The sequence below is a fragment of the Vicia villosa genome, linkage group LG2 (genome assembly GCF_029867415.1).
Source record: "Vicia villosa cultivar HV-30 ecotype Madison, WI linkage group LG2, Vvil1.0, whole genome shotgun sequence".
Classification (NCBI taxonomy): Eukaryota; Viridiplantae; Streptophyta; class Magnoliopsida; order Fabales; family Fabaceae; genus Vicia; species Vicia villosa.
Genome location: NC_081181.1, coordinates 40714299 through 40739446, shown reverse-complemented (window position 1 = coordinate 40739446; position 25148 = coordinate 40714299). Strand labels below are relative to the sequence as shown.

Here is a 25148-nt window from a genome sequence, read left to right as displayed (position 1 = left end):
AATTAAATTTTTAATTTAAAAAAAAATATTATTAAAAATTGATGCCATTGAATATTTTCATTTGATTAGATGAAGGTATTAACATCCAACCCTTACAAATAATGATAGATTGCTAGATCCAAACCTTTGGTCCATGTGCCAAGTAAGAGATGCCAAACAATCAAAGCATAATGCAATGATGTTTTACAAAACCAACACAACCTATATCTAAATATACATCTTCCTTTAATCCTACTGCAAGAATCACATTATCAATTTGGAAGTTGGAGGATTTTCTAAGCGAATATAATCATATAGAACTCCTTGGAAAAGTGTTGCACATCTTGATTGTCTCAAATGTAACATATTGTTTCCTTTCACAAAATGAACACTAGGTACTTGTATGCTAAACAACCAATATAATCCATGAATTCCATGTCTTGGTATGGTGTTGTCATCTCCTATTCGTTTTGTTGTGAAGTAAGGACGTTTAGATCTTACGTTATTGAACCAAACCTATTCACCCATCATCCAAAATAACATTATTCACAAAAAAAATTATTCATTAGCTAAAAAACTACCGCAAAAACATGATTAAGCATATGATATTGTGTTCATTAAATTAGTATAACTCATTTTATTCCCCCTTTATTTAAGTCTTTATTTGCTCTAACTAGCCGGTATGGCATTTATTACCTTTCCTAGTTTATAGCTGACACTAAGGGTGGTAGAATGGGTCTGATCCGTACGGAATGTCTCTTTTGCCCACATTTTAGTGCAGGGCGGACCAAAGATTTAGGCCATCACCCTCTAATGTGTCTGTCCCGCTCCGCTCCGTTTTTTTCACGGACTTTTGCTGGCATGATTATTTACATAAATTTTTGTGTTTTTAAGTTTAAAATGTGCGCCCAATCCGTTTTTTTGCGGGTTTTTGCAGAGCGGACCTAAACGGGGCGGGTATGCCCGTTTGCCACCCCTAGCCGACACTCTATATATAAATAGGTCAATTTATCATCTATTTCAAGTTAAGTCTTCAAAATCAATATCAAATGAAGCTTCACATATTATATCCCAATTCAATTGGCAGATGTTAATATTGTATTAGCTTTTACTACTCTGATAGTTTCTTTCTCTTTCCTCCAATCTTATCAACAATTCTGTGTTCATAACACCGCCGTCTCCACCATGTCGAACTCAATGGATAAAACCCCACCTCCCACCCCTCCTAAAAAGAACGACGAAACCAACAAATTATACATCAGATTCATAGCTCATCACAAAACACATCAAGTAGGGTCAATTCTACTCTTCCTAATACTTCTATAGATAGAAATTGGATACTTGACACTGGAGCGACATATCATATTTGTCACTCAAAACAAATGTTATAAAAACTGATATTACTGGGATTGTGTTTTTCACCAATACATTTTATCTCACTGATGTTCTTTATATTGTGAATACAAGATTACACTCAAAGATGTTTTTGATTTATGGCAAACTCAAATAAACATTCAATCAACAAGGCGGAAGCAGAAAACTCAAAGAAAAGCAAGCATTGATCACTCATGATAGTACAGGTTGATCTATTATACTTATAGGTCGACTCAACACAAGCAGATCAAGAAGAATGCAGAAAACCAGCAGTTAGGTCGACCTACTGTCAACCCAGGTCAACCTAAAATGGAGGAAAATCCACATACTTCTGCTAGGTCGACTCACACATCATCTAGGTCGACCTAAATTGATGAAATTTACATACCAGTCTGCTAGGTCGACCTACACAACGACTAGGTCGACCTAATCTGAGAAAATATCCCCAGAATGCATTTGAAGAGGATTCTGGTCGACCTACTCCTTAAACAGGTCGACCTAACTGGGAGCAAAATTCTGCAAGCTCTGCTAGGTCGACCTAAGCACTACAAGAGGTCGACCTAACTGATCAAGAATGCCAAAAATTCTGTTTCTCTCATCTCCAACTGTTAAGCTATCATATATATTGTCAAAGGTTCAATTATTCAATAAAAACACCAACGACTGAAAGATACACAAACGCTTCTCATCTTTGTTCTTCATCATCTCCAACACAATTACACATAATCATTCTTGCGTTGCGGGTTAGTGATGAGTTCGATAACGTCCATGGAACGGAATTGAAGATTCCTAGTGGGTGAAGGTTTGTGGGGTTTGTTGGTGAATAAAATCTGCGGGTTTTGTCCTCCACGACGGGTGGTTCTTGGGGGTTTTTATCAAGAGGCGTTCATTGAGGATTCGGCTGAGTGTAACGATTGAGGAACGGGGAGTTCAAGGAATCAAGACACTGCAGAAGGGAATCAAAGTGAAGCTCTTGGATAACCTTGATCTTGCTCAAGATTAAGGGGGAAGAAGATTCAAAGGATCGACATAATTGGTTTATCGTTTATCGCTTTGTTATCTTCTTTGTATATACTACTTTCAACATTAATGAAAGATTACCCAATTTCAATTTGGAATTGGGGGCAGACGTAGTCGTAGCGAGGACGATCGACGAACTGCCTAAACAAATATCGTGTTCTTGTCGCTTTTACTTTTTCATTTACATTCTGTTCATATTTGGTTATAATAGCAAATTGATCATCGATTCGAGTGTTAAGATTGTGAATTAAGAACTTACATAAACATCACAATCCACCACACATTGAATTACATTCAATTTGATCATTATCACCAAGTGTTTGTATATTTGTTTCTATCACTCTTACTGCATTGCAAACATTGTCCATCATACAAAAAGTTAATCTGATTTTCAATAAGAGCAACGCTTTGATTCTGCAACATATACTCTTATCACTTATCTCAAGTCTTCGACTGGTTTTTAAACACATATACAATCGTTTCGATAGTGGTTCGGAATAGACGCAAGTCGATTCAGAATCACTTCCGCTGAAAAGTCGTTTAACTCCGTAAAACTGTGAACGATCTATTCACCCCCCCTCTAGATCCTAAGGCCAGCGTCTAACAAGTGGCATCAAGAGCTCTGGTTTATTCCGTGCTACGTGAAACACTTATTGGAAAGATGGCTTCCGGACCTAAAGGGGCTCACAATAGAGCTCCAATTTTCAACGGTGAAAACTATGGCTATTGGAAGGATTGTATGTGTGTCCACATCAATGCAATTGATAGGAACATCTGGACAGCTATTGTCAATGGTCCCTTTCAGATCACCATGACAAATGCAGCTGGTGCAGTTGTTCCAAAACCAGAAAATACTTGGGATACTGAAGATGAAAAGAGATATGCATACAATTGGAAAGCGAGAAACATTCTAATCTCAGCTCTAGGAGTTGATGAATACTATCGCGTTTCCCATTGTAGATCAGCTAAAGCTATGTGGGACACATTGCAAGTTGCCCACGAGGGAACGGATGATGTCAAACTAGCTAGTATCAATACGTTAACTCAAGAGTTCGAACTCTTCCACATGGAAGATGGTGAATCCATCGAAAACATGCAGAAGAGATTCGTTCATCTGAAAAATCGGTTAAATTCTCTTGATAGACCTGTTTCCAATGCAGTTGCTACTAACAAAATCTTAAGATGTTTGAACAGGGAATGGCAACCCAAAGTTACAGCAATAAAGGAAGCAAATGATCTAAACACTTTAGACATCACAACTCTATTTGGTAAACTAGAGGAACATGAACAACACCTTAAATGCCTTGACATGCATGAGAAAAGGACAAAGAAAGAAAAGAACATGGAGAAAGAGGTAGAGAAGAAGTCAATAGCTCTAAAAGCTTCGAGCTCCAAGACCTTAAAACGAGAGCCAAAGGATAGTGACACAAGTGATGACGAAGACTCCGATGATGAGGAAATGGGACTGTTTGTGCAAAGATACAACAAATATCTAAAGAAAAATGGAGCAAAACATTCTGACAAAGGCTTGATCAACTATAGAAAGCAATCAAACATGTTCAAACAAGATGACGACAACAAGGGAAAAATCAAAGGTCTTTGCTTCAATTGTGGGAAAGTCGGTCACTACAAACCGGATTGTCCATACCTTAAGAAAGAAAAGGAGAAGAACCAAAGCAAAGGTCATAACAAATCTAAAAGAGCCTACATAGCATGGGAAAGTGATTCATCTAGTGAAAGCTCATCAAGCGATGAAGAAGAATCAGCAAACCTATGTTTCATGGCTCATCAACACAAGAAAAAGAAAGCTGAAAAGTGTCTTGACATTGCCGAAAGGTTGTGGTTCCTTGATAGCGGATGCTCAAGACACATGACTGGAGACCTATCTCTTTTCGTTGAGTTTCAAGCAAAGAAAAAGGGGTATGTCACCTATGGAGATAACAATCGGGGAGCCATACTTGGTAAAGGAAGTGTAGGTAACCCTTCTACCACTACTATAACTGATGTGCTGCTAGTAGAAGGTCTTAAACATAATCTTTTAAGTATAAGTCAATTGTGTGACAAAGAATTTAAAGTAATGTTTACAAATTCTGGCTGCACAATAGAACATACTAAGAAAAGAGACATTATGTTTAAGGGCTTAAGAGTAAACAACATCTACATGCTAAACTTGGATGAGGTATCTAAGTCTAGTACCAAGTGTCTAGTTGCTCTGGGCGATGACTCATGGCTTTGGCATAGACGTCTCGCCCACATAAATTTTGACTTACTTAATAAAGTTGTCTCAAAAGATTTAGTAATCGGCTTACCTAAAATGAAGTTTTCAAAAGATCATCTATGTGATGCTTGTCAAAAGGGAAAGCAAACAAAAATCTCTTTTAAATCAAAGAACGTGGTTTCAACATCACGCCCTCTTGAACTACTTCACATGGATCTCTTTGGCCCTTCAAGGACTAAAAGCATAGGTGGAAACACCTATGGTTTTGTCATTGTCGATGATTACTCGAGATTTTGTTGGACAATCTTTCTACCTAGTAAGGATCAAACTTTTCCAGCTTTCACACAATTTGCAAGATTATGTCAAAACAAAATGAACAACAAAATAGTTGCAATTCGAAGTGATCACGGTGGAGAGTTTGAAAACATTCTTTTTGAAAAATACTGTGATAAACATGGAATTGAGCATAACTTTTCAGCTCCTAGAACACCTCAACAAAACGGAGTAGTTGAACGTAAAAATCGGGTTCTAGAGGAGCTGGCAAGAACAATGCTGAATGAGGGTAATCTACCAAAGTATTTCTGGGCTGACGCGATTAGTACAGCATGTTATGTTTTGAATAGGATAACAATACGTCCTATACTGAACAAAACTCCCTATGAATTACTAAAAGGTAGAAAACCAAATGTATCTCATCTCCATGTATTCGGTTGCAAGTGTTTTGTTTTGAACAATGGTAAGGATAATCTTGGCAAATTCGATGCTAAAGCTGATGAGGGCATATTCCTTGGTTACTCACAATCTAGCAAAGCATATCGGATATATAATAAGAGATTACTTATAGTAGAAGAGTCAGTACACGTTTCTTTTGATGAATCTTATGCAAAATATGTCGAGAAAGGTCTTTCATTTAATGGTGCAGGTCCATCCACTGAAGACATTGTCAAGGATAAGGAAGATGAGAATGAAAGTATTGTAAAGAAAGATGCTGAGAGAGAGAAAGATGAGTCTCACAATGAAAATGAAAAAGAAAGCATCTCAAACAATGAAGAACTTCCCAAGGCCTGGACAAATGTGAAAGACCATCCAATTGACAATATAATAGGAGACATCTCAAGGGGCGTTATAACACGCTCAAAGATAAGTAACTTCTGTCATCATTTTGCTTTTGTTTCACAAGTTGAGCCGAAAAACGCTAAGGATGCATTACTTGATGAGCATTGGCTAATGGACATGCAAGAAGAATTAAACCAATTTAAACGGAATGATGTTTGGGACTTAGTCCCTCATCCGGGAGATCATCAAGTAATAGGCACTAGATGGGTTTTTTCGTAACAAACTTGATGAAAATGGCGTTATTACTAGAAACAAAGCTAGATTAGTTGCCCAAGGTTATAATCAAGAGGAAGGTATTGATTATGAAGAGACATACGCTCCTGTAGCACGTCTCGAAGCTATTCGTCTCTTACTTGCTTATGCTTGTTCTAAAGACTTCAAACTATTCCAAGTGGATGTTAAAAGTGCCTTTCTAAATGGCTATATAAATGAAGAAGTCTATGTTGCTCAGCCACCCGGCTTTGAGAATTACATGTATCCAACTCATGTCTATAAGCTGAAACGTGCTCTATACGGTCTTAAACAAGCCCCTCGGGCTTGGTACGAACGTTTGAGCAAATTTCTCCTTAGTCAAGGGTACTCTAGGGGTAAAGTTGACACTACTCTCTTTATTAAAAGAAAAGATAAAGATATTCTCTTAGTGCAAATTTATGTAGATGACATTATATTTGGGTCGACTAATGCAAAACTTGTCAAAGATTTTTCTAAGCTTATGCAGAGTGAATTTGAGATGAGTCTCATGGGTGAGCTAAATTTCTTCCTTGGCCTACAAATCAAGCAACTCAGTCATGGAACGTTTGTGAATCAAACTAAATACTGTACGGAGCTGCTCAAAAGATTTGGAATGAGTGAAGCAAAAGAAATTGACACACCTATGGCAACAAATACTAATCTAGACAAAGATGAGAAAGGTAAAGAGGTTGACGTGAAATTATACTGAGGTATGATAGGTTCACTATTGTATCTTACTGCCTCAAGACCAGACATCATGTTTAGTGTGTGTATGTGTGCAAGATATCAATCTTGTCCAAAACAATCTCACTTGAAAGCTGTCAAAAGAATTCTGCGATACTTACGTGGAACTACTACATATGGCCTATGGTATCCAAAGGGAAATGAGTGTCATTTGGTAGGATTCTCTGATTCAGATTTTGCTGGCTGCAAATCCGGTAGAAAAAGCACCAGTGGAACGTGTCATCTATTCTCAAATTCATTGATAAGTTGGCATAGCAAGAAACAAGTATCGGTTGCATTATCTACTGCTGAGGCAGAATATGTAGCTACTGGAAGCTGCTGTGCACAAATATTATGGCTCAAGCAACAACTTCTTGACTTTGGTATTAAGCTTGATCGCATACCTATCATGTGCGATAACACAAGTGCCATAAACTTGAGTAAAAATCCTGTCTTACACTCACGTACCAAGCATATTGAAATAAGACATCACTTTCTACGAGATCATGTAGAGAAAGGAGACGTTACATTTGAACATGTAGAAAGCAAGAAGCAACTAGCTGACATCTTCACCAAACCTCTAGCAACGGAGCAATACTTCAACATTCGTAGGGAATTAGGGATACTCGATATCTCTAATTTGGGCTAATTACGTTTGTTCTCTCTTAATATTATTCCTTTACTTTATATATATATATATATATGTTCTCTCTTGCTAACATTTTTCTTGGCGTAAAGGTAGTTCATCATCTAGCCAGGCGTCATTCCACATTGATTAAAGGCTGCCATTAAAGTTGAGAAAGCGGTAACGTTATTGTTGTTCACTTCCAAAAATATTATTGATACTATAATATGCTATCAATTAACATGCTTATAGTGACTTCATACATATATCGCGCTTGCTCATTTGACTCTCATGCTATAACTGGCTACCTTTTTATGAATGCTAGCATTTTATCTATGTTTCTCTCGTTACTCTTCTATTTTCGTTGTATCTCTTTTTGATGTTGACAAAGGGGGAGATAGATGCTGAGTGTACGGGGGAGCTTTGTTGAGAGATTGCCTTGTTGAGAAATAGATGCTGGATGTACGGGGGAGCTTTGTTGAGTCTTTATCACTTACCACCAAAGCTTCGACTAATGGTTTGCCATCATCAAAAAGGGGGAGCATGTGAATACAAGATTACACTCAAAGATGTTTTTGATTTATGGCAAACTCAAATAAACATTCAATCAACAAGGCGGAAGCAGAAAACTCAAAGAAAAGCAAGCATTGATCACTCATGATAGTACAGGTTGATCTATTATACTTATAGGTCGACTCAACACAAGCAGATCAAGAAGAATGCAGAAAACCAGCAGTTAGGTCGACCTACTGTCAACCCAGGTCGACCTAAAATGGAGGAAAATCCACATACTTCTGCTAGGTCGACTCACACATCATCTAGGTCGACCTAAATTGATGAAATTTACATACCAGTCTGCTAGGTCGACCTACACAACGACTAGGTCGACCTAATCTGAGAAAATATCCCCAGAATGCATTTGAAGAGGATTCTGGTCGACCTACTCCTTAAACAGGTCGACCTAACTGGGAGCAAAATTCTGCAAGCTCTGCTAGGTCGACCTAAGCACTACAAGAGGTCGACCTAACTGATCAAGAATGCCAAAAATTCTGTTTCTCTCATCTCCAACTGTTAAGCTATCATATATATTGTCAAAGGTTCAATTATTCAATAAAAACACCAACGACTGAAAGATACACAAACGCTTCTCATCTTCGTTCTTCATCATCTCCAACATAATTACACATAATCATTCTTGCGTTGCGGGTTAGTGATGAGTTCGATAACGTCCATGGAACGGAATTGAAGATTCCTAGTGGGTGAAGGTTTGTGGGGTTTGTTGGTGAATAAAATCTGCGGGTTTTGTCCTCCACGACGGGTGGTTCTTGGGGGTTTTTATCAAGAGGCGTTCATTGAGGATTCGGCTGAGTGTAACGATTGAGGAACGGGGAGTTCAAGGAATCAAGACACTGCAGAAGGGAATCAAAGTGAAGCTCTTGGATAACCTTGATCTTGCTCAAGATTAAGGGGGAAGAAGATTCAAAGGATCGACATAATTGGTTTATCGTTTATCGCTTTGTTATCTTCTTTGTATATACTACTTTCAACATTAATGAAAGATTACCCAATTTCAATTTGGAATTGGGGGCAGACGTAGTCGTAGCGAGGACGATCGACGAACTGCCTAAATAAATATCGTGTTCTTGTCGCTTTTACTTTTTCATTTACATTCTGTTCATATTTGGTTATAATAGCAAATTGATCAACGATTCGAGTGTTAAGATTGTGAATTAAGAACTTACATAAACATCACAATCCACCACACATTGAATTACATTCAATTTGATCATTATCACCAAGTGTTTGTATATTTGTTTCTATCACTCTTACTGCATTGCAAACATTGTCCATCATACAAAAAGTTAATCTGATTTTCAATAAGAGCAACGCTTTGATTCTGCAACATATACTCTTATCACTTATCTCAAGTCTTCGACTGGTTTTTAAACACATATACAATCGTTTCGATAGTGGTTCGGGATAGACGCGAGTCGATTCAGAATCACTTCCGCTGAAAAGTCGTTTAACTCCGTAAAACTGTGAACGATCTATTCACCCCCCTCTAGATCCTAAGGCCAGCGTCTAACATATATCCCTCTTTTTGCACAAATCTAATTTATGTACATAAAATGGTTAAGCGCCTTAATTTTACTATCCATTTTAACTCCCACCAATGCTTCATGCATGGGATCCCTACCCTGCAGAAGATTGGTGTAGCTTAATTATAACATGGATTATATGTGCTCACTTCTCATACTCTACAACCCAATTAAACTGTTTTTTCACATATTCAAAACGTATCTAATGATAAATGTAACTTGTGGCACCAAAGATTGGGCCACCCATAACATGAAGTTCTCAGACATATTAATAAAAATTTTCCTATGTGATACTTGTTTAGCTGCTAAATATAAATGATTGCCTTTTCCTAACAACATTACACAAATTGCTAATTGTTTTGATCTGATTCACATGGTCTTATAGGGTCCTTTCTCAACCCCCTCCATGCCTGGCCATAGATATTTTGTAACGGTTGTAGATGATCATAGCCATTTTTGTTGGATATATTTAATGAAAACTAAATCTGAAACATCTTAGTTGGTTCAATCTTTTATTAGTTTTGTTAAAACACAATTCCAAGTGTGTGTCAAAACATTAAGATCAGATAATGGCCCTGAATTCACATTAAAAACTTTTTATCAAACTCAAGGCATTATCCATTAAACTTCATGTGTTGACACACCCCAACAAAATGGGGTCGCGGAATGAAAACACCAGCATCTTTTGCTGTTACACGAGCTTTACTTTTTCAATCACACTTACCAGATATATTTTGGGCTCATGCCCTTACACATGTTGTTTTTCTTATCAATCGCATGCCATCTAGATTACTAACTTATAAATCTCACTTTCATTTACTGCATAACAATATCCCTGACTATGAGAGCCTACGCATATTTGGTTTCTTAGCTTACACTAGTAGTTCAAAAAGACACAGATCTAAATTTGACCCCCGTTCCCGCAAATGCATCTACTCAGGCAACCAGCAGGGTGTCAAAAGACATGTTCTTTTTGATATAACAAACAAATAACTTTTTCTATCCCGTGACACAATTTGTTTTGAAAATTTATTTCCTTACAATGTCCATCACACTAATACCAAGCACAAACCTCAACCTATTTTTCCTATTAACAATCACAACTTCATATATGATATAGATGCCAACAGTCATCCTATTATACCACATACCCAATAACCCAACCCCTGCTTCAATTCAAACAGACATAACTACTGATGTCATCTCCCCTAATCTGCCAAACACAGAAACTCCTATTGCCTATGACAGCATTCCTGAGATCCAAAATACCCCTGCAGCCACTAACAACCCTCTTTCCACTAGGAAATCGGTTAGACCCTCCAAACCTCCCTCTTACCTACAAGACTACCACTGCAATCTTTTACGAGGTAATCCTGAAAATTAAGTTCTCTGCACTAGAGGTAACACTTTATATCCTATCTCGCAATTTATCACATATAATAAATTATCCAACTTTCATCGCATATTTTATCTTAAATCATCTACTATAGTTGAACCAACATCTTACTCCACTGTTGTCCCTGATCCCAACTGGAAACGAGTCATTGAGAATGAGCTTCATTCCTTAATTAACAACAACACTTGAGATCTTACTCCTCTTCCCCCAAACAGGCGTGCCATCAGTTGAAAATGGATCTTTAAATTAAAATTCCTTGCCAATGGCATCCTTAAAAGACATAAAGCTAGTCTCGTCGCCAAAGGTTTTAACCAAACAGAAGGCTTAGACTATCATGACACCTTTAGGCCAGTTATTAAAATGAAAACTATTCGCATACTTCTGTCAATAGCTGCCACCAATAACTAGTACCTACAACAACTTGACATAAATACAGCCTTCTTACACGGTGACCTCGATGAAGAGGTCTACATGAAAGTTCCCCCTGATCTCATTGTTCCCAATAATAATCTCATTTGTAAACTTAACAGATCCATCTACGGGCTCAAACAAGCCAATAGACAGTGGAATTATAAATTAACCAACACTCTTACATCTTTAGATTTTAACCAATCTAAATCTGATTACTCTTTGTTCACTAAGGCTATGTTTGGGAGTTTTGAGGGGAAGGCTTCTGAAAACGAATTTTTAAAAAAATATAGAAAAATATTTGACATTTTTAAAAAAAATGATTTTCTTTAGATTGATAAAAGAGTCATTATCACTACAAAATTTTTAATTTTTAAAATAGTATTACAACCTAAAAGTTATTTGAAGAATTTATGTAAGCCCTCCAAAATCCTCCAAAACCATCCTTCAATACAATTTTTGAGTTCCCCCATTTTATGGGGTTTTTGGTGTTATGAAGAAACTCAAACCCTCCTACCCAAAATCTTTTTATCCTTTTCACCCAATTCTTCCTATTTTTCATAGTCCTCCCCTCCCTTCCCCTCCAAACTCCCAAACATAGCCTAAGGTAACAAGTATATCCTTTACTACTGTGCTTATATATGTTGATGATTTGGTCATTGCAGGAAATTCCATGGATGAAATCAATAAATTAAAACAAGTCCTGGATAAAACTTAAAGTATCATGGATCTTGGTAACCTCAAATACTTTCTCGAATTTGAGGTGGCTCGCAACAAATCAGGCATCTCACTCTGCCAAAGGAAGTACTGCCTTGTTCACAAAGGTAACAAGTATATCCTTTACTACTTTGCTTCTATATGTTGATGATTTGGTCATTGCAGGAAATTCCATGGATGAAATTAATAAATTAAAACAAGTTTTGGACAAAACTTAAAGTATCATGGATCTTGGTTACCTCAAATATTTTCTCTAATTTGTGGTGGCTCGCAAAAAAACAGGCATCTCACTCTGACAAAGGAAGTACTGCCCTGATGTCCTGGAACATACTGGTTTATTAGCTGCAAAACCAGCCTCGACACCAATGGATCCTAGTCATCCTTTGCACAGTGACACTGCTTCTACCATTCCAGATCCCACCAAGTTCAGAAGCCTCATCGGTAATCTAATATATTTAACTAACTCACAACCTGATATAAGTTTTGTTTTTTGCAGATTGAGTCAACACTTAGCAGCTCCCACAGATATACATATGCAGGCAGCATTGCACGTCCTAGGATACCTAAAGAATTCTCCTGCCATTGGCTTATTCTTCACCTGCAACAATAAATTAAATCTCAGTGGTTTTTCAGATTCAGACTAGGGAGCTTGCCCTATCACACGCTGTTCCACCACCCGCTTCTGTTTCTACTTAGGCACATCCCTTGTTTCCTGGAAAAGCAAAAAATAACGCACCGTATCTAGCTCTTCTTCCGAAGCTGAATACCGAGCATTGGCAAACACAACTTATGAAGCCACTTGGTTAAAGGATCTGCTTCAAGACTTCAACGTTCCGACCTTGCATCCCATCATTATCTTGTGCAAAAACCGTAGCGCTATCCAAATTGCAAAAAACATAGTTTTTCACGAGCGCACCAAGCACATAGAGATCGACTGCCATGTCGTTCGTGACAAGTTACAGGACCAAACCATCCATTTGCCTTTATGGCAGTTATTACCTTTCCTAGTTTATAACTGACACTCTGTATATAAATAGGTCAAATTATCACTTATTTCAGGTTATGTTTTCAATATCAATATCAAATGAAGTTTCACGTTTTATATCCCAATTCAATTTGCAGATGTATATTGTGATAGTAAGAAGATCGATTGTCTAAAAAATAAAAAATAAATTAGTTTACCTGTACTTCAGCATTAGAGGCACTTGCTAGGGCAATTTGTAATGTGTAGTTTCCATTCAATACATCACTAAGTTCAAACGTAACGTTCCACGTGGTTGCTTCATAAGTTTTATTTCCTATGATTCTGTATATATATCAGTAAAGATTAGAGTAAAGTGTAGAAAAAAAATATAATTATGATAAATAAACAACTAATTTACCTTGGAACATGAGCGAAAAACCAATCATTTTGATAGTCACTAAGACCAACTTTGTAAACAAGGTCGTGTTTTGCATATAAATCAGTGTAACGACTCCATAATCCATAATTCCTAAATCTGTCATAGATAAAATACTTAGTAAGTGGAAAGGAAAACTTTAAGATTAACATATATTTTTCATATTTTTTATAGGCACTATGTTTCATTCACATCGTAGTGCTTATAAAAAAGAGCGGAGATAGTTAAAAATTAGTATAACCTATCAAAAAAATGGACTATAGACTAACTTCTGAACGTGGTTGTTTGCGTATAATTTGTTGATGAGGTTAGGATAAGGGTTTGGCACATAAAATTCAGCTGCAGATCGATCTGGAATGCCGATTTCCCATAGAGTAGGACCATTTCTTGGAGGATTATACACAAGTGAATTTAATTTGATGGTAGATCCTACAAGTATATACATTATTATTATTACAAAGTTATCGTCTAACGAAAGAAAGTTACAATTACTTTAGATAAAAATAAAATATATTCAAACTCATTTTTCTTAATATTTTGTGCTGAATAAGTAATTTTTGAATAATGGAAAATTATTTTCATACTATACCTGGTTTAATTGTAATTTCATCATTATATTTGTAATCTCCAATGAAGCCAGGAACCCATGCAAACAAGTTGTATACTCCAGGTATAATGTTTTTTATAATAAAGTTTCCATTTTGATCTGATCGAGTCCAAAATTGATATCCCTATAAATTTTAACATAATTCAAATCATTTATATACATATATATATATATATATATATATATATATATATATATATATATATATATATATATATATATTTCTTTAAGATTTATTAAATCGAATTATATTATATCCAACTTAATGTACCTTGCTTTCTCTCTGCCATGATCCTGCAACTCCAGGCGAAGCTAGACCAATATAAGCTTTGTTTGCATTTTGAGATTTATTCCACCTAATAAATATAGTAAAGCAAAACACTTCAGTAAACAATTTTGAATGATTTAATATTAAAAATAAATATAATTTGTTTCAAATACCCATCTTGAACTTGCAAATGTGCTTGTAGTGTTCCTCTTTGATGGCGTGGAATAAAATCTTTTGAATGAAGAAATTCATAAGGCCAACTCTTAACTTCATTCAATAACTGATTAATCAAAGAAGAAACATTATGTTTGTCATTATGGGCTAAAAATAAATAAATAAATGATTGTAATGAAAATATTAACCTTATGTTTAGCATCTGACCATAGAGATTTGAATTGATTATTACTTGGAGCAGAATTCAAGTAAACAAAAATAGGTCCAAAAACCTTTTTATATGTCTCTCCTTCTTTGAATTCTAGGGCTAACCGTTTACCACCATAGTGGGTGCTCACAAACATCTACATAAATATTATAAAATGTGAAGATATTTCTTTTTAAAATGTCTATAACAACATATTCATGAATTAGTGAGTTTTTGTTGAACTTACTGAGAGGCTAGTTGGGCCAACATGAGATGTGAGGTCTTGTTTAACCGGCCCGCCATTGCGGAACTCATTGCTTGGTGTTATAATCCAAAAACCCACGGGCTTTTTAGAATCTGCAGTAATCCATCCGTGAACTTGGTTGTATTGATTTTCACTTGAGTATTGGTATTTGTCATCCACCTAAGTTTAACACAATCCAGTTCACATTTATTCACATGCTTTTTATGCAAATTAAAAAAAGAAAACTATATTAAAATTGCATCCATAATATATAAGCAACTAAGAAAACCATGTAAATGCATAGAAGAAGAGAGTTACCTCTCCTTTGAATTCTGGGTTTGAAGGATTTGTTAACAGAACAGCTTCAGGATATGCTAAGACTTTTCCTGCTTCTCTGTCTATCTTCGATGGCATTTTTCTTTGCCTAGTATCTGAAATGGCCATATAGTTGAAGCTGCATGTATGGTTTCTTCTTCATTAGTTGTGTATTTTTTCTTTCATAATATAATATGAAGTTTAGGAGTTCTATGACCACTAATATATTTGGATGAACCAACTAACCTTATAGCTATGATGAGGTGATTTTTAATGTAATTCTATTCTTTTGGAGATGGTTGGCTTTAAACTACCCTTTGCCTCTAGTTAGTTTTTACAATTGGTACAAAAGACTAATGGATTGTTTCAACTCTCCTTAGAGTTTTGTGTTGTAAGAGTTGCACCCCTAGTACAATTTCTTAATTATTATTTGCCTATTGAAAAAAAAAACTAATATGACAAAATACTAACTTTTAATAAGGTGATAATAATAATAAGGTCATGGACTCTCAGAGTACTATTTTTTTAAATAAAAGAACCAACTAATATGAGAAAATACTAAAATTTCATTTTCAATTTTCAATCCAAGAAAATATTATTTTCTTTTACACCTTTCACATTAGTAGATGAATCTAAAAAATATCATTATGGTATTTCTAAAATCGACCAAAGAACTAAATTCTAGATCATGGAGACCAACCCCTAATCTTAGACTTTTCCCCCAACGAGATAAACAACTAGAAGAAGTGACCTAAGATTCAAAGGAAGAACAAAAAACCACATCAACCACCTATAAATTTGATACCATACAGATGTTTCCACCTCATAGGTCACAAATGGATGAGAATTTGACTCTACTGATCCCTTACACATATCATTCAAATCAACAAAGACACTATGCTTGAACAAATTCTCTCTAATAGAAATATTATCTTGAAGGAGTTGTCAAGAAAACTCACCCACTTTCAAATGAGTCCAACTATTCCAATTGAGAGAAAGAATTGAGTCCACACTTTAAGAAGGGAGGTCACTCGAGTAATTTAAATCCATTAAGGTCTTCCTCTTCAAGCAAGAAAAGAAATACAACAATGGGATCGTCTTTCTTCAATCCCCATTAAATATTAATTTCTTGGATTGTGAAATAATTCACCAATACTGCAAGATTTACATAAAACACACAATCTCTCATCGAAGATCCCTATGTATCATTAAACCCGGCTTTTTTTTGGAGAGAGGGAGGGTGAAGCGCTTGAAAGAAAGCAAAACTACAACAAAGTTCTTCTAACAATAGAGATACCTAAACAATTTGTGTCTACGAGAGGTTTTAAAAACATCGGAACCTCATTCTCAAACAAAGAAAAATTTCCACGCATTGCTCCAAACTTAGCTAAAGCATCCGCACAATGATTCACTTCTCTGAAGGTGTGAACTAGCTTAATATCTTCAAAGCACCTCATCAAATCTAGAATTTGCTTCACTAAAGTGTAACTATCCATATTCATGTCTTTACCTGACTTTATCATTTTTATGGCTTTGACAGAATCCATATTCACCTAAACTTTGCCGCATCCCAAATCCTTCGCAAGAGATAGCCTTTCAAAGATTCCCCACAATTTAACGTTCTCAATACTGCAATTGCCTAAAAATTTCGAGAAACCTCCCCTGCAACCTCCATGATCTTCCCTGATAATTCCTCCACATTCGGCCACACAACCATTCTTGCTAGCTCCATCTGTATTTAATTTCACCCAGCCTCTATCTGGAGGTTGTAACTTGATCATTGTCGACGAATAATTCTTTCCCACAGTTACCTGCTTGCTCTTAAGATTAGAGTAATACTCATTCACTCTATATTGCACTTGATCTCTCAGGATGAACGGTCTGCTGAAACTTTCATAAAAAATTTCTTTGTTTCTCCAATACCAGTTACTATGGCATCCTTCTGCCCAAAAGCTAATCCACCTGTGATTCATTCTTAGGTTAATGTCAACCCAATCCAAAAGGTTGACAGAAAAGAACACATTCCTTATGGATTCGGGAACTCCATTCAACCAAACTTGTTTTGCTTTAGTGCAGTCCCGAAGCGCATGTAAGGTGGATTCCTTGACATAACCACAAAGGTTACACTCTGCTCCGCCAAGACCTTTCAAACTCTTATTATAGTTAGTCAAAATTCTATCATGACACATCATCCAGATAAAACACCAGACCCTTTCTTGACTTTTAATCTTCCAAATCTGACACATCATCTAGATAAAACACCGGACACAGTTTTAATAAGCATATAATCCAGAAATATCTAACTAGTTGAATCATATGCTTTTTTTAAGTCCACCTTAAAAATGAGACAAACTTTTTTGGTTTTATTCGGCAAATCAACCAAAAACCCACCTTTTATGGAATTCCAATTAATTAATGGATAAAAGCTTATCCATAACCTTAGTTATTCTAACTCAACACTTAAGCAACAAGCATATTAATGGAACCCGATACATTAATACGACAAAAAGACTAACTGAAAAAGAGACTCAACCTTTGGAACCAAGGTTACAAAATAGATGGAGAAGCTACGAGAGAGATGCAAAATAATGGAACTAATCGAACATAACACCCAAATTATCATCCCTAAGAGGATTTCAAAATATTCTAAAAAAAGGATATGTTAAACCCATCAAGTCCATAATTCTTATAGCATCACATTGAGTCAACACCCAATCTATCTCTATAAGAAAATGAGTAGAAAGAGAGAAATGCAATCGCCAACGAGTTTAGGCCGATCCTTAAGAGTTTCTATATACTATTTTTCAACATAACCATCACGAACCCTAAGCACTGAGATACCATTCCTCCTACTCCTATTCTTAGAACAAGCAAGGAGAAAATCAGTATTAGCATATTCCTCCTTAAGCTAATTGGCTTTGGACTACTAGCATAAATGAGATTATTTAACAAAAGGCGGAATGTAACCCCCATCGAGTTAAGGCCGATCCTCAAGAGGTTTTATATACTATTTTTCAACCTAACCATCACGAATCCTAAGCACGAAGATATCATTCCTCCTATTCCTACTCTTTCAACATGCATGGAGAAAATCAGTGTCAGCATCTTCATCCTTAAGTCAACTGGCTTTGGACTTCTAGCATAGATTCACAGTGGCCCTAGTCCTAGTAACCATCTCATCATCTGATAGAAAACCCTGGTCAGCTTTAAAGTCCAAATTACTCACCATTTCTCTCACCGAATCAATTTGGAGATCAAGATTGCCAAACATCTTCTTATTCCATAATTTTAAAAGCTTCTCTTTGAGAACAAAAGTTTTCCAACCATAGGATATATTATTGATCCAACTAGAGTGAACCGCATTAGGCAGGTTTATATGAGAAAGTCAATGGTTATTGAATCTAAAAGGATTAGAGACCCACATTTGACTAATATACTAAAGAAAGACCGAACAATGATCAAAAACATCTCAAGGTAAGGCCACTTAGTAGTCACCCCCACTTATCAACCATCTAACATAAGAACCTTATAAATCTTGTTTTTGCAGCCTCCCATTAGGTTGGGACCAAGTTAAATTCCTACCTAGGTCAGATAGTCATCACTCCCAACTATACAAGAAGAACAATCAATCTTTATCCTCTCACTACCAGAGGAAACAAAATAAAATCCCCAACACATACCACGCCTATAATAAGTTTATGAATTAATTAATTTTAACAACCTTTTGTGAATAACGAGAAGTAGTTAATAAACTTTTGTTGATGACAAATAGTTAGCTCGATTGATAATATGAGTTTATGAATTCAGGTATAGTGGGTTGTTATATGAACTCATTGAGAAATGAGAAAAAGAAATCATAGTAATTATCTTTTAGGTATTTAGGTTCATCTCTAAGTAAAAACTTGTTAAATTGTCTAAGGAACATATAAGAGCGAGAATTAAATGAATAATAGTGTCGGTTTTCATGTAGGAATATTGAAATCTAATTAATCATGAGTATATGATCCTACTTATACTAAAAATTTGATGATTAAGATATAAATAAGATATGTGTATTTTATTTAGTTTATTTACCTGGCTTCCTTGAGTTTATAAACGACCCTTATTTGATCAATTTTCTTAGCAAGGAATCCTTTTGGTCGTTCAAATATCATGTAAGAATAAAACCCTGAATCACCTCTTCGTAATATATACCTACAACATTAAATTATTGAAAAAGAATTCATCAAAATAAATTACATTTCTCACTTTACAAGTCATTTTTGTCCATAATTGAGAGTAAGAATTTACCTTTGGTCAATGTTTATAGGTACATTTGAGGCATTCATAGAAGGTTTCCATGTCCTTAAAAATGAAACCTCTACTATATTCTTGTTTCGTCTTATGATTGAGAAATTTGTCCCATGAATTCTGCAATCGTATTATTTCATTTATAAATTTTAATATCATACATTATAGGTGTATTAACATATGATTAAATTTAAGTAAAATCATTAACCTCTGAAATTTTTTGCCAAAAACAACGTCCAAGTAGCCTCTGTCATTCTCTTCGTATCTAGTTTCAAGTACATTGTCAATGTTAGAATATGATATTCCTTTGACATATCCTCCAGGTTTGGACAAAGTGATGGAAATAATTCCATTTCTAATCACCACCTGAAAAATCAACCAACAAATTGAGATAATAATTTTTTCCTTTAGTTTTTTTATTATTAAATTAAAGTTTTGTAACATTAAGCATTAGTGTTTCAAAAATTACCTGAGCAGAATTTCGATTATTAAGAATGACTGGAGGTTTAGGATTCCTCGATCCGTGGTGATGGTGGTGGATTTTTCTCAAGATTCTTCAGCAAGTGGAAACATTGCAAGGAAAATGAGTAAAAAAAATTAAAAAAGATAATATTATTTTTAATGATATAATTAAGGGTATTCAATCATGCCTAGTTTACCATTTTGACACACATTTATATTTTATAAAAAAACACTCATTACTCTTGTTTTTATTAATACAACAATCAATACTCATTACCATGATGTTCGTTTAACTCTAAGGATTCGATAAATAATATAAAAATCATTTAAGTTAAATCAAACATAATATCTTGTTAATGAAATAACTTGCATGTGAAGAAACTCATCTCCATTAATGATTAAATGAAAATTATATGACAGATTAATGAAATAATCACCCTCTTTTTATATGGGAGAGATCAAGAGGAAGTTAGTTAAGAAACTAACTAACTACTAAACATAGAAACTAGTGTAAAAAAAATTGTTCATAAATAAACTTATAAAAGTAACATCCCTCCTCAAGTCAGACTATGAAAAAGAAACTTATAAAAGTAACATCCCTCCTCAAGTTGGACTATGGATATCACATAGACTTCCTAGAATTAAGACATCTTGTCCAATCACAATCTGCAAAGTCATGAAGTTTGATTAGAATAATGCTAAACTAGAAGATGTCATTGCTTGATGAAGATTTTAGGTATTTAAGAATAGTGGTTGCTGCAGTGAAATGAGGAGTCAAGGGTTACTCTATGAACTGGCTTAGGTGTTGCACATAAAAAAGAAATTTCAAGTCTAGTGTGAGTGAGGTATATGAGTCTTCCAATGAGGTTTCCAGAAGAAGTAAGGTCTTCTAGAGGAACTCCCTCATTTTTGAAAAGTTTGGTGGTAAGATTGAGGGGTGTGATAGATGGCTTGGCACCTAGTATCACATGTCTTCAAGCACTTCAAGGGTGTGTTTCCTTTGGTAAACCATAATTCCTTCAAACATTGATGCTCACGCAGGTATGAGCTCAAGTACGTGTAATTTTTCAAACCGCATATATGGAGACGAGTACTATAGTGCCCTCCCTATACTCTACCCATTGTCACCCCTAGGTTGAGCAGGAAAGGGTTTAATGATAGTTTCATTTGGTGTAAGGGATGAAGAAGCTGTATGCTCAATAATTGAGGAGGATGGTACAAGTTCGGGTACTTTGAAAGGGAAGTGTGTTTCATAAAATATGAAATTTCTAGAGACAAATAAATTGTGTGAAGTAAGGTCATACAAAATATAGCCTTTGGTGTCATCCTTAAAACCAAGGAAAAAAAACTTTCTAGTACCATAATCAAATTTTGTTCTATGAGCTTGTAATATAGTGGCATAACATATACATCCAAACACTTTGAGAATTGAGAAGAGAAGGTGGTTAATTGCAAAGAAATTCATATGGAATTTCGTATTTGAGAAGATGGGTAGGAAGTATGTTAATGATGTGAATGACATGTTGAGTGCTAATCTTCCATATGGATAATGGCGTGTTGAATTGGAAAGAAAGGTATATGCTATATTAAGGATGTGTTGGTGTTTTTTCTCCATTACACCAATTTGATGGGGAGTATCTACACGTGATCTTTGGTGAAGTATTCCTTTGGATTAAAATATGGAATCCATAGAGAATTCAAAACTATTATTAGTTCTGAAATACTGTATGGTAGTGTGGAAATGGTTTTCTATATAGGCAACAAATTTGATGAGGTGAGTTCTAGTTTCATCCTTGGTTTTTAGAAAAATGATTCAAGTGTACCTGCTAAAATCATCACTAATGTAAGAAAATGTTTGTGGCTTGAAAGAGATACAGTTGAAAAGGGGCCCAAAGATCACCATGTAATAATTCAAATGATGTAGAATAAATAGAATTACGTAAAGGGAAGGTAATTTATTTTGTTAGAAAATTGATAAGAATCACACGTGGACTAAGTGTTTTTTGAAGATACAAAGGGAAACTTTTTCGAAAAGCCATGCAAGCCAATACGAAAAGTGTGACCTGGCCTATAGTAGCATTAGAAACAGAATTACATTCACAATGGTCAAATATAATATTTGTAGTATTAATCACATATAACCCCTTGTGCATTTAAGCTATATTAATCATTTCCTTAGTAGATGTCTACAAAATATGGAAAAAATCAAAAGAAAATTGAACAGAACAATTATTGTACAAGGCAAGTTTATTAACAAAAATGAGATTGACAAGAAAAAAAGGGAACATGTCAAACATTATGTAGGCAAAGGTTGGAGAGAGTATGACAAAACTAGATATATGAGTAAGCATTATTGTGCCATTAGGTAAGAAAACTGAAAAAAGTTGCATGGTATGATAGGAAAGAAAGGAGGTAAGATTAGAGGTAATGTAATTAGTGTCACAAGTGTGCAAGATCCATAGGTGATGATGCTTACAACATTGGCTTTAGGGTTGAGACTTGGATGTCAAGGCAATAAGGGAGCTAGATATAACATTAGTTTTAGGGTTGAGATTGGTTTGTGATTGTTGTAACAAGCCAATAAGACTTTGATATTGCTATTGAGTGAAACCAAAATATTTGGAAGTTGAAAAACTTGTACCAGATACGTCATGAATGGCTTTAGAATCATCAAGATCAGTTTCTTCAGAAGAATTTCCTTTTGCCTCGACACCTGGAGGGCAGCCATGCTTCATAAAACAAGTGTCAACTATGTGATTTGTCCTACTACAATGGATACACACTATGTTGGTGTCACTAGGTGGACCTGCCCATTTCCATTTTTTTGGAGGATTGGACTTAGCTCGAGAAGCATTAGCCAAGAAGGTTGTAGGTGATAAAGACGAGTCAGAATTACCAAATGGAGGAGGATCAAAAAGAGGAATGGCATGTTCTCTTTCTTGTTGAATCATTAATGGGAAAATAATGTCAATTTATGGAAAATAATTCATGAGCAATATCTATGATTTTGTGGTATCGAACTTATGAGACCCTTAAGGAAGCATATGACATAATCTTGGTCAGGACACACCTACAACAAAGCAATGCCTTTGCAACTGCATTAAAAGGAGCATTCATAATTAGGAATTGGACAATAATTCTCCAACAAATACCAAAGAACCTTCTTCTTGGTGAAGTAATCAGAGACATCCTGATTTCCTCGGTGAAGCTTATAAAGCTCTTCTTGAATATCTGAAATTTGAACAAATGTCACTTCGAGAGAAACATGTGCTGAGGTTTAACCAAACCACAACTGCTGATTCGATCTAAAGTAAGAACTATGGTGTTGCAGCGTATCCAAGATGCATTCAAATGATATGCAACATTGGCCTTTGGAGGGGTCCCATAGACAAAATTCTCCTTATTCTTGGCAATGTTCATTGAACATGCCCAAAAATGATCATTCTTGCAGTCAAATAGAGGCAAAAGAAGAGTAAGAGATGAACTTTCATTAGGGTAAAGGTAATAAGGATTTGAAGAATTGGTTTAGAGTTATGAAATGTGAGATTATGGAAGAAGAAAAAAGGAATAAGTGATGAAGAGAAGATGCTGAAATTGTTTGTGATACCATGTTATTGAAATAACTTACAAGTGAAGAAACTCATCTCTATTAATGAATGAATAAAAATTATATGAGAGATTAATGAAATAATAATCCTCTATATACAGAGAGAGATCAAGAGGAAGTTAGTTAACATATTAACTAACCTTAACAACTAATCCTAACTAACTACTAAACATGGAAAGCTATAACTTGCACACCATCAAACTAATCAAACTATCATAAGTAACATATCCCCATTGTTTTCTTAAATGAAATTTAAAATTTAAATTATTTTTTATAGCAAAATGAAATAATTTTTTGAAAATATACTCTTCAATTATAACTTATTCCACTTAGAATAATATTATATTTTTGACAACTTAATAATATTTTTTAACCTGGATATGCGACAACTGACCTCATTTAAGAATTATTCAAAATTAATAGCGAATGTATATTGGGACTTAAAAATGGATTATATTAATAAAAAGAAATTAAAATGTTTTATAAAAAGAGACAGTGTAAAGGTTGAATTGCTAAATGAAAATTGAATCATAACAAATATATAAATAAAAGACATGAAATTTTAGAAAATAAATTCTCGAAACATATGCTACACCATAGACTAAAGCCATGACTCCTCTAGTTTATTGGATTTTATTTCTCTATTTATGGAAGAAAATGAAGAAAAAAAGGGTTTGAGACTGGAATCTTAACCTCAAACTAATTGTTATTAATGAAACTGCAATGCAACTTCTATGGTGAAGTTGTTGCATTAAAAGTTAGGATATGATTGCACCAGCATTTAAAATAATGATCTTAATGTCTTTCTTTTTCATACTCATAACTCATGTTTTTTATTTCATTTTTTTATATTAAAATCATAACAAGAGAAGCAAGATTAAAGACAAAGATTAAGGAAGAACCTGGTTGGGACATTCTCTGAATAAGCACCAAAAATGAAACAAAGTTGCAAAGCCATTATATACTGCAACAACAAGAAAACCATTCTATTCATGCCATGTTTCATCTTCATCTTTATAAAATTATATGAACCTGCAAATAATTTGAAAGAAATTCATGTCAAAGAATTAATGCCAAAATAAACTTTAATACATAATACTTTCATTTATAATGGTAAAAAAGAATTATGCATGTATCTAACCTTGATAATGATCAACAAAGTTTTGATAAAACCATGGATGAAATTGCTACCTATATTGAAATTGTTTTCCAAAAGTACTATATATGCAATGCATTCATTACTATGAAATTAAAATCTCTATAAACCTAAACCTTACATATATATAAGTTTATTTTTAAATCGAACACGTGCAAGCATTTACCTAATGCCAAATGAACGACCAACATTAGCAAAATAAGAAATGAGTTTTTTTAAACAAAGAACTTTACATGTGCGTTCACACGGGTCTCGCAGTATAGCTAAAAAATTATAAATAAATATAATATGGTAATGTATTCTAATTTTAGTATACATAATAAAAAAAATTAAAAATTAAAAATATATACCATTGATATTGTATAAAATATTGAGGCCCGTTGTCATACCCCACACTTTTCAAAAATTCCAAACTTCTAAAAAAAATTGGATTTTATAAAATTTTTGGGTTCATTTACATTGACATCCCGAATTTTATAAATATTCAATTTGAAGTCTATTTTAAAATATAATAATTTAGTTTTAAATTATT

General features: G+C 34.7%; 1 protein-coding gene across 1 annotated transcript; it reads right to left on the bottom strand.

The window, feature by feature from the left end:
* Nucleotides 1–42: 42 nt before the first annotated feature.
* On the bottom strand, nucleotides 43–24731 carry LOC131646097 (uncharacterized). The gene is made up of 16 exons (XM_058916249.1): nucleotides 24602–24731; nucleotides 24363–24492; nucleotides 19861–19945; nucleotides 19600–19757; nucleotides 19392–19511; nucleotides 19176–19295; nucleotides 15105–15240; nucleotides 14790–14966; nucleotides 14544–14699; nucleotides 14355–14461; nucleotides 14185–14269; nucleotides 13896–14037; nucleotides 13576–13735; nucleotides 13289–13405; nucleotides 13089–13212; nucleotides 43–495 (listed from the first exon to the last, which is right to left on the bottom strand). The coding sequence occupies exons 2-16, from the start codon at nucleotides 24470–24472 to the stop codon at nucleotides 244–246; spliced, it is 2049 nt and encodes a 682-aa protein (XP_058772232.1). The 5' UTR covers nucleotides 24473–24492; nucleotides 24602–24731; the 3' UTR covers nucleotides 43–243.
* Between the last annotated feature and the right edge of the window lie 417 nt (nucleotides 24732–25148).

Excerpts from the sequence above, each read along its gene's own strand:
- LOC131646097 (XM_058916249.1), bottom strand. The coding sequence starts at position 24,472 with ATGAAGATGAAACATGGCATGAATAGAATGGTTTTCTTGTTGTTGCAG. Across the intron at positions 14,462-14,543 it reads GGTCAGATGCTAAACATAAG|TTATTGAATGAAGTTAAGAG; the intron begins GTTAATATTTTC and ends TTGATTAATCAG. Across the intron at positions 496-13,088 it reads CCTCTAATGCTGAAGTACAG|GTTTGGTTCAATAACGTAAG; the intron begins GTAAACTAATTT and ends ATGGGTGAATAG.